Raw genomic sequence first — 10,187 nt, forward strand, 5'->3', positions numbered from 1 at the left:
TTTGAGGTTGGAACCAGCTGAACGCGGTCCGCGTTACGACCCATGTGTGTGAGAGCGCGTCTTCATCCCTGTGGAGTGTAACGCGGAGAGGGCTTTGGTCTTCACCCAGATCATCACGATCGACGAGGCCAAGCGCAGGCAGAGCTTCAGCAGCTTCGAGGCGGACCTGTCGCTGGACGTGCCGGTGCTGGGGGAGAGCAGCGCTCTGCTGCAGGACACGCACGGTGGAGAAGGTGAGCTGTCGTGGCAATTCCCTTTAACAGAGATTGCGTCTAGGCCAGATGAGATTTCCCACTGCAAAAAAGCACACAATACATTGGAAAGCAATTATCCTAGGTTTAATGCATGCATACATCTAGACTCCTCTCTAGCAGAGTGAGTCCAGAATACAGTTTGACAGAGTTATTTATACCGTTTCAGGTCCTCCCCATATTGCAGATGTCAATAATCAAATCAAGTAATGTTTGCCCAAAACACAGAGTTGCCTGTGTTCTTATCAAGCAGAAGAGTGCCTAAGAGGATGTCTTCTCCTTTTGTGACCGGTTTACCCAAGTACAAAGGTTAACACTATTGGTTGACTCTAAGGAAGGTAGGCCGGGCGACCCATAGAGAAGGGAAGGTGGGACCGCCGACCACAGCACAAGGGCATTGATTCTAAGGAGGAAGGTGGGACAGCTGACCAGAGCACATGGGATAACATTTTGACGACATCGCTCACTTGTGAGGTGGCTGAAATCAAACGCAAAGGTCAATGAATAGTTGACTCTGGGGAAAGGCAGGATGGCAAGGCAATATGCGAAAGGAAAGAACAAGGCCTAAGTTATGAAAAACAAACAATATGTAGATTTTTCCATCACAGAGCCCACAGCCGCGCCTCAGGCCTTTAACGGTGGCCATTTGTTCTGTATGGTTTTGGGTGTTCTTGAGGTAAAAAAAAATCTGTTGCTAAATAGTTTTAAGCATTGTTTAGGGTCTTATTCTAGCTATCTTTGTTGTATACGGGGAATGGGTGCGCGTAGCAATTGTGAGTGCTTGGCCCTTGTTTCTATGAATATATATATATATATATATATATATATATATAATTGTACTGACGGTTATATTGTTCCTCTTTCATCTGACAAATGTACTTAACTTAACTTAAATAAAAAGAAGATAAAAAGCGTCTGCTATATGCCCTGATGTTACTGTGAAATGTTAAAAAAATTAATTTCCCTTTTACTATACTTGTACTGTGTCATCTCTATTTCCCATGTGGGACTAACAAAGCACATCTTTAATTAATAAGAACAAAAAACACAACCCCAAGCTCATTAGCGTTCAGCAGACCTGTAAGGCTACACCTTCGTAAGGCAGGCTTTGTTCCCTGCATCCTGTGTGTGTGTGTGTGTGTGTGTGTGTGTGTGTGTGTGTGTGTGTGTGTGTGTGTGTGTGTGTGTGTGTGTGTGTGTGTGTGTGTGTGTGTGTGTGTGTGTGTGTGTGTGTGTGTGTGTGTGTGTGTGTGTGTGTGTGTAAACTGACCCCGTCCCCCTCTCTCTCTGGTCTCCTCAGCTGGCCTGTCGCCTGCCGGCCCGGGTGCAGGGTTACCTGTGGAGGCTGGCCTACAGCTCCCAGAACCACGGCACCAGCCTCAAGACGCTCTACAGAAACCTGCTGGAGCTGGACAGCCCGGTCCTGCTGGTGCTGAAGGACATGGACAACCAGGTGAGAGGGCGAGGGGTTCGTGTAGACGGGTCTTTTGCAAGGAGGATAATGGAACATGTTAGAGTTATTGTAGGGTCAGCATCGCCCCCCCCCCCGCTTCGAGATTGTTACAACGTTGTTGGCCTCATCGGATGAACCCTTGACGACGTCTTCCTGATCAATAACGTAGATAGAAAAGGCACTTTGTGTAAGGCACGTAATTTGGCTAGTCAGAAGTTTGAAATATGAACCAATATCTTTGAACTCCATCCCGGTTACACACACACACACTACACGGTGAAGAGACTAGCTGAGGAAACACAGCCAAGTCATACGCTCTGGTACAAACTGCATGCAAAACTCCCGATGACTTGTGCTGTAAGAGCTGTTCTCTGTCCCCAGATCTTTGGGGCCTTCTCCAGTCATCCCTTTAGAGTGAGCGAACACTACTACGGCACTGGAGAGACGTTCCTCTATAGCTTCTGCCCTGAGATCAAGGTTGGCCTCCGTACATCGTTTCCATGCGCGCCAAAGCTCTGTTTCAAATGTTTGATTCTGAAAATGATTTGTGTTGCAAAAAGGTTGAGATTATTGTTTTTGTGTTCCTCTTGTTTAGATGTACCGCTGGACGGGGGACAACTCTTACTTTGTGAAAGGCAATATAGACTCTCTGCAGTTTGGAGGTGGAGGGTGAGTGATTACAGAGGATCCGGTTCCTGTTTTGTATCAATCACATCTCTGCACGCAACCCTCACACCCCTTTTGCTGTTGATTTCATTAATAGGGCAATGGTTATATATACTGTAGTTGTTTGGCTTTCCTCTGACAAAGGTAATTATTCTAAGTTGCTTGGATAAGAGCGTCTGCTAAATGCCCTAAATGTAGAGGTTCTCAACCACGTTCCAAACTGTACTTAGGATTTAGTATTTTTACCTGTGTGGATAAAAAAAATACTGGCCAAGCAACTGTTTTTTAATAAGAAACCCTGGATATTTTACCTGTCAAATGGTGAACTCCGCTATTTGCTGGTAGATTTCATGTTAGTTTCAACCCTGTTCTCAACCTTGTTATCTTTCAAGTCAAGTCAATTTTTATTTCTATAGCACATTTACAGACAGCTGAGCCGCACCAAAGTGCTTCACAAGAATGTGCTGAAGCACAATAAACATGGCCTAAGGCAAAAAGGAAAAAAAAGAAAAGTGTGACTGTAGGAGCAATGCAAGGAGCAATGCAAAAAAGAGAAAATTTAAAAAGGTAACCAGGGGACACTATGCACTGGTACTTAAAAAAGGAGACACTTTGCCGAAGACCCCATGTTTAAAGGCCCCCATCTCACCTAATTCTCCACACATTGTTTCACCACACGGTCATCCATATCTACAATCAGCATTGAATGTCTATAGCATGTAAAACCATAATCTGGCTTGAGCCCATCTGTATCTCCGGTAACCTCAGAGGTTGAGAAACACTGTGTGGGCCTATCCTTCCACAAGCTATCTATTGCCTTTCATCTGTCTCCCTCCCTCCCTCCCTCCCTCCCTGTCTCCGTCTCCTCCCCCCCCTCCCCTCCCTGCTCCAGGGGTCAGCTGGGGCTGTGGCTGGATGCCGAGCTGAATCGGGGCACCACCAGCGGCTGCGCCACCTTCGACAACCAGGCCCTGTCCGCCCAGCGGGACTTCAACATACACAGCGTGGAGGTCTGGACCTTTGAGTAACACCAGCCACCCCCGTGTTCGCGTTTTAAATCTTAGAACTGCAACCCCATCAACTATATCTACTACTTGCCTAGTCTATTTACACCACTAGGTGGCAGCACCCAGCTTCCCAGATTACCACTACACTTGTTTTGACACAAGAACAAGGACAAGCAGGGTATGAAGCAGACTTTGAGTGGGGTCTCTGCTCGTTGGTTGATGATGAATATATATATATATATATATATATATCTATATCTGGAATGATGTCATTCTAGAAGGGTCTTGTGTTGTCTTATCTCATTGGCTGTGTCGGACCAATCACAATGCCTCTAGTTATCCTAGCATGCAGACTGCATTGGCACCATATGCTCCTGAGGAAGGAAAGGGGAATGCTTACGGATGCTCTTCAGCTTATGGCTTTCAGGGCCAGAGTTGCCATAACGCAAGAGCAAATGCACCTGTATTTAACAAAGGGTAAAAAAAGCGACGGCGCAAAACCTATCCGTTATACAGTTATGTGCTAATAACAAAGGGAACGTTTGGTGAGGTATACTCTGCTCGTCCCAAAGGCAAACCAAACAAAACGCTCTCCCTTAAAAAAAAAAAAAGGCAGGAAATTGAGTGGTTGTTTACAATGAGAACCGACTACCTGCGACGGTTGTGGTTCTTGTATATTTCTCGTACGTGGTTGACTCAAATTAGAATACCAGTGCATCTCCACCATAACTGTATATAGTTTTCATTCCACAACCCCAAACAACTGGCTAGCCAGAATGGTGGCCTTTTGAAAGGACGTTTTTTGCTACGACCAATGATGTATATATTTAGTTTTATCGCTTTTCTTTTTGTTTTTTTGCGCGTTTGTCCTTTTTTATACACTTTTTTTTATTTTATTTTAAATCTACTTTTACAAAGAACGTTTTTAATTGGTTTTATTCTTTTATTTTATATACACAGGGAAAGTTATTTTATGCTGCCTATCGGTTTTGTTGGTTGGACCAGTACAAGGATTTCTGAAAGCACTATCCAGAGGCCAAAGTAACTGGTGTCAGTATTTATAACATGTGGATATGATCGTCGGAGGGCTGTCACCAGTATTCATTTACAGGATGCCACTTTGCACTACAGAACGCCCACGACAGACCCTCCTATTCAGTTGCTGTACGACCTCGACCCCCATCCTAATTACACGTTGAGTTTGTTCCACAAGTGATACTTCAATTGTTCCAACAAATCCTTTTGTTTTGTCTTTGCTTTAGATAAGGGAAGTTTGTCCAAGAAGCTAGATCTATCTTGACGGTTTTCTGTGCACTTAGATTAAATTTGACTAACTGAGACCACGATACTAACACAATATTAACGTATGGTTGTAGCCTGTGATTTCCACCCTGACCTTAACATGGGTTTTGTAGTGTGTATGCAAACGTTGAAATGTGGGTCACCGTTCCTGTTGTACGCACCATACTACTCACATTGGCACTGGCTTTGTGTGCGCTGGTCTGTTAATCTATTGCGGTGTTTGTAACTGTGAATATGCCATAAGTATTAATTCCTGTGAATTCAAAACTGCCCTATTCTATAATAACATTGAGGATCTATCTATTTATTGTCATTTATTGCTACCAAAACTCAAACTTAAATAAATGTTTAATGTATTCATCCTTAAAATGACTGGTGAATAATTGTCTTAATTGTGTGTGTATATTTCTGTTGGATTGTTTTACTAGTCCTATATTAGGCCTACTGCCTTACTTATACTTCAAGTAACTAGAAACCTATCTATTCAATAAGACAGGCTAGTAATAGATACTTTATTTCCAGACTCATGGTCCATTAAAAACATTTTTTTTAAACTACACAAACAACAGCACACTTAAAAAAGACACTGATACCAGTGTTTCCACATGGATGACTGGTATCGCACAGTACTAAGACCAGGGTTTGACAGCAGCATAATAATTAGGTTACATGAACCATTCAATCTGCAAATACATGTATACATTAGGTTTCTCAATAGTGCATGGAATGTGTTGACTCCTACTCTACAAAATGGTTCACTTGCACTTCTCCACCTGGGTTTCTTAAGCAGAATACGCAACCCATCATTATAGGAAACTCGGAGTTTCCACCAGAGGAGGAAATGGTTAAACATGTCTGTTAATGTGAAGGGAGTACGTACATTGTGTATCCGGACTGACCGGTCCATGTAGGAGGAGCTGCATTTGTCATTGTCGACGGAAGTTTTGAACGCGTCACGGTGGAGCTGTGGGGTTTGTGATCGGAAATCAGCCTGGTTCAGGCTTTTAAAGACTTCCCACTGCGATGGAACCAATAATGCCTTTTAGCCGATGCTGGGGAACCACAGAACAGGAGCAGCCTAGTAGTAGTAGTAGTAGTAGTAGTAGTAGTATGGACGATTGTATTTTTTGTTTGATAAGTAATGGCCAAGACGAATTTACGGAACTGGTTCGAAAGGTATTGTTAAGTTAAATAATATAGCTATATTGGTTATCCTGTTTTACTGTTTTACAATCGACGAGACTTTACAATTAGACTGGTATTGCAGGAGATGTTATATATTTGTGGTATGTGTCCGCTGCGCGTCGGGACGGACGACGCCCCTTAACTGTGGTTTAATGATAACATTTCACTGACTGAAGTGATCTATCTATTTTTATAAAACGGTTACGTAAGTATGGCTAAATGAACGTCATAGACACCCTCAATTTTGAAAAAGCAAGAGAAAGAAAGTCGGAGAAAGTCGGAAAAGCATTTTTTTTAACGAATACAAAAAATTAGTCCCTCCTGGCTGCATGCAAAGTGTACGGCGGTTGCTATGCAACACACTGTAGCGTCCTTTAGAGAGACTGTAGCTCGGTTCGCCGGCAATTTAGCCTACTATCGAGTTCACTCACCGTGTGCCTATTGCTTTACAACATTTCCACCATCTCCAGCAATCAACATATTTTTAGGCTTCAGTGAACTATGCTATTGCTTTTATATATAAATAAAGTGATACCGAACTCTGTATGCTGAACGGGCGTCATAGCTGTGTGTATACGCTCAATATACAACAGTTGGGAACCAATCAGATCGCTTGATTTAAGCCACCCGGCAGGTGAATAGGATTTTTTTTTTTTTTAACTTACAGATATCTAACTTTACCAGTTGATTACTCACATGAATAGAAGAAGAAAATGCATAGGAAGTTTTCTGTAATTTTATGTTTAAATATGCTAATTAGGCTATATCTATTTTATTTATTTTTTTCATTTTGTTACTATATTCAATAGAAAGATATTTATAGAGGGGATTATGGATATCTCCTTTCGTTATCCAGTAAATCCGAAAATACTGCCAATTGCCTTAAAAAATGTATTTCCGCCCTATTTTTATGCATAAAATGTCATGTAAATCAGGCCAAGAATGATATATCAACAAATCCCTCTGTAAAAACCTTCATACTATAGTAGCTAAGAAGAAGATTGTAAAGTTTGGTGTATGTAGGCCTAGGTGCTACAGAAGTGGAGATTCCTCGCTTGGCGTGTGAGAAAAAACTAATTTTGAGAAAATGGCCTTTAAAGATTTTTATGGCAAAACTAAAGACGATTACATCACAAAACTCAAACATTACACAACATAGTTCCCCCAAATTAAATCCATATTTGTATTAGGTAACGTTGTGCAGCAGATCGAGTGCTTTACAACGATACCACGGAAATTGGTATCGTTGTAAAATAATTTGAAACGGTGCGTAATAAAGCTAACTTTTGGTGAATCTTCTGTAAAATTCATTTTTTTACTTTTGTGTTAAACATTACATGTTAAGGGTGCAAAATAGCCCAAAATATCAAGATTGACCAGTGACTGAAAAATCGATGATTTTGCCTGCCGTGTCTCGCCTTAAACAGAATGATGACATGGTCTGCTTCAGGGATATATACCCTGCCGCCCCTCACCACTTTCTGGTCATCCCAAGACAGCACATCGTGAGCTGCTCATCACTCACCAAGAAACACGCTCCTCTGGGTGAGTCTGGTGCCTAGATCTGTCGAGTTAATTTAATCATTGTTGTTATTATTCAATTAACTGGATTAATTGACCCGATGTCCATGGAACAGTTCAACAAATGGCGGATATGGGCAGAGCTGCACTACATGATCAAGGCATTACTGATATGCAGGACATAAGGTGAGGATGCATGCGAAGACCTGTGCATGCAAAAACCTTCGCTGAATGTAAAATGTTGTTTTTCGCTTGTTTTCAATGGGATCATCACTACTATCGACTGCAAGTTAATCATGCGGTATTGGCCTGACTGTTGCTAATATATTAATGTTTTCGATATTAAAATACTATATTAAAACTGTATTAAAATAATACATAAAAAATGGCAATTGGAGTCATTGATTGATTCATATTCATGTGGCTTGATCATCAGGCTTGGGTTCCACCAACCTCCTTACACCTCAGTCGATCACCTCCACCTCCACGTGCTCGCCCCTGCCAGCAAGATCGGTGACGACATGCTTTATAAATTCATCGGTCGCACCAACAGATTCATTAGTGTAAGTGGTGTTCTGGCTGCCACACAAAGGGGAAAAAATGAAATTACTTGCTGTGTATTTTAGAATTACGTTTAAGGCCCAATGAAACGAAACCCCATTTGTTCCTTCTGCAGGAAGAAAATCTACTGATGTTATTAAATTCGGGAACTTCAACAAGGGGAAGATGAAATAAATAGATGTACTTTGGACCGGCCTAGCCTACTGTCTTTTTTCCATTGAATCACGGCTACATTGTTTTGGTGCGTGATGGGCGGGTCCATTGTGGTGCGTCATTCTTCGCTCCTCCGACTCTAAAGTCCATTCTACACTGGATCCAATGCAATACACTAGTAATAGGTGACACTGTGGGCCATAACCGTGTTATTATTATAACATTCACAACACCAATGGCCTCCTCTCATCTACCGGATGGAGACTGCCTGTTCTGCTGCATCACCACCAAAGAGAACGACACCGAGATTATTTTGAGCGTAAGAAGGCTGGCCGGTTTGGATTCAAAACGTGTTTAAAACACCAATGACCACTGTGTAAGGCGATGGTTCAAGACTGTGTTTCTGCCGAGTTCACAGGATGAGGAACTCGTGTGTTTTCGTGACTCGAAGCCTGGAGCCCGACACCACTTCCTGGTGGTTCCCAGATCTCACTTGGGGAACTGCTCGTCGCTTCAGAGGGAACACATTCCACTAGGTAATGGATTGTCAGTGGAGCTCCGGAGGGAGTGTCTCTGGTATGTGTCTCCAGGGCCAGGCCATATGAACACGTGACCAAGTTGTGTTTATAAGCAATATGCTCTTTATTTTTTAATGTAAATAATAAACCCATCAATTCCATCTGTTGTTTTTTTAAACAGTAGAGCAGATGAAAGAAATGGGAAGAAAAGTTTTGTACAACCACAAAATAAGTGACCTTCAGGATGTCAGGTAATTTCTTTTCTGATTATTCTTCCATTACATGTTGTAAATTATGTAATTATACATGATGACAGAAAGGTTCACTGTGGTCAGTGACCAGATGGCACCATTAGAAAACGATCAGTGACAGGAAATTGTCTTTAAGTGGGTTCAGATTCAATTAACAGTTGCCTCTAGCTCCCTATACTTCCTCAGCTAGACTAGAAATAGAAAATACTCTAATAACTAATAACTCAGGCCTTCAGCAAGAGAAATAGGCCTACCTTATTAGTGTCCCAGCTACATGAGCTGTTGTTCGAATCTAAAGCATTAACCAATTGATTAGTTTAAAAAAAGTTCTTTGGATGTTGGGTCTTCGCAGAATGGGCTTCCATTTGCCTCCCTTCTCCTCCGTGCCACACCTCCACCTCCATGTTCTGGCCCCCGCCAGTGAGATGAACAGCAGGTCCCTCAGTCGCTACGGTCCGCAGTCCTACTGGTTCATCACGGTAGGGGGCAGTCAACTGTTTACACCCCGAATCACACACCTTTAATCCTGCACTGCATTGAACTGTCCCACACACATTCAGTTCATGAAATCTGTTTCTTGTATTTTCGGTAGGTTGTTAAAATGTGTTGTTGTTAAATTCGGTATGTTGTTAAATTTGTTAAAATATCTGTCTTTTGAAATCACGTGTGGATATTTGATATAGTGGCCCCTTAGTCCTTGAGGGCAGGTTTCTGAACTCCCTTTGTAGAAAGTCATCTCACTACATAGGAAAGAGTAACTTTCATTGACTCATAAGTGCTCACCATGGCTTTGTTTCTCCCTTGCAGGTGGAAAACGTACTACATCAACTGAACACTCACGGAAAGGTCAAATGAAGCTGAGGAACACACTTTTGAGTTATTAAACTCTACGTCTGACAGTGACTAACGGGATATTTATTGATATGTCAGGTTGGAAATGTATAACTATGTTAAATTAAATGACTCTTCTCAATGGCTTACCGTCATAGTGTCATGACCTTCCACCAATTTTTTCATGGGCAATAGGTGTTACATCCAGCCCCAAACATATTTGCACGACTTTCCAAACTGGAAAGAGATGCAGATCTGAGTTATTTACTTTTTTATAAGTATTAATATTAGTTATTTGCAACTCTGTTTTCGATCAGTTGTTGTTCAAGTTTTTGTACGTTTTATTAAAGTACTGTCTCTGTGTGTGATGGCTCTTGCGTCTGACTCCTTTGCACACACCTTGAGATTCGTACTCACCTACACCACTTGGTGTCGCTAACTGCCTATATTTAATTTGTTCTCAAATTGAAGTAGAACTACTAGTTCTT

The 10,187-nt window shown here is 41.9% G+C and overlaps 2 protein-coding genes across 3 annotated transcripts; both read left to right on the forward strand.

Annotated features, from left to right (window-relative positions):
- Window positions 1–76: 76 nt before the first annotated feature.
- On the forward strand, window positions 77–3,599 carry LOC311371042 (nuclear receptor coactivator 7-like; the record flags this gene model as incomplete). The annotated part of the gene is made up of 6 exons (XM_084489279.1): window positions 77–233; window positions 860–927; window positions 1,552–1,704; window positions 2,086–2,181; window positions 2,300–2,373; window positions 3,263–3,599. Coding segments are annotated over 6 exons (684 nt in total), but the record flags the coding sequence as incomplete, so codon positions are not given.
- A 2,149-nt stretch (window positions 3,600–5,748) lies between these two features.
- On the forward strand, window positions 5,749–9,986 carry LOC311371043 (adenosine 5'-monophosphoramidase HINT3-like). 2 transcript variants are annotated; one of them, XR_014640972.1, is made up of 6 exons: window positions 5,749–5,855; window positions 7,292–7,409; window positions 7,502–7,571; window positions 7,822–7,948; window positions 8,062–8,635; window positions 8,799–8,813. XR_014640972.1 is itself a non-coding variant. In XM_084489280.1 (5 exons), the coding sequence occupies exons 1-5, from the start codon at window positions 8,335–8,337 to the stop codon at window positions 9,721–9,723; spliced, it is 447 nt and encodes a 148-aa protein (XP_084345406.1). In that variant the 5' UTR covers window positions 8,040–8,334; the 3' UTR covers window positions 9,724–9,986. The 2 variants fall into 2 exon arrangements, 1 of the variants encoding a protein (XP_084345406.1); XM_084489280.1 differs by lacking the exons at window positions 5,749–5,855; window positions 7,292–7,409; window positions 7,502–7,571; window positions 7,822–7,948 and adding exons at window positions 9,221–9,347; window positions 9,676–9,986 and having other exon boundaries at window positions 8,040–8,418; window positions 8,518–8,635; window positions 8,799–8,868.
- The last annotated feature ends 201 nt before the right edge of the window (window positions 9,987–10,187 follow it).

This window comes from Micromesistius poutassou (assembly GCF_964030765.1).
Source record: "Micromesistius poutassou genome assembly, contig: SCAFFOLD_5895, whole genome shotgun sequence".
Taxonomy (NCBI): Eukaryota; Metazoa; Chordata; class Actinopteri; order Gadiformes; family Gadidae; genus Micromesistius; species Micromesistius poutassou.

Bases quoted from the DNA above. Each gene is read 5' to 3' on its own strand.
- LOC311371043 (XM_084489280.1), top strand. From the start codon at position 8,335: ATGGCCTCCTCTCATCTACCGGATGGAGACTGCCTGTTCTGCTGCATC. The intron at 8,419-8,517 runs GTAAGAAGGCTG...CCGAGTTCACAG, and splicing joins ACACCGAGATTATTTTGAGC to GATGAGGAACTCGTGTGTTT. The intron at 9,348-9,675 runs GTAGGGGGCAGT...TCTCCCTTGCAG, and splicing joins AGTCCTACTGGTTCATCACG to GTGGAAAACGTACTACATCA.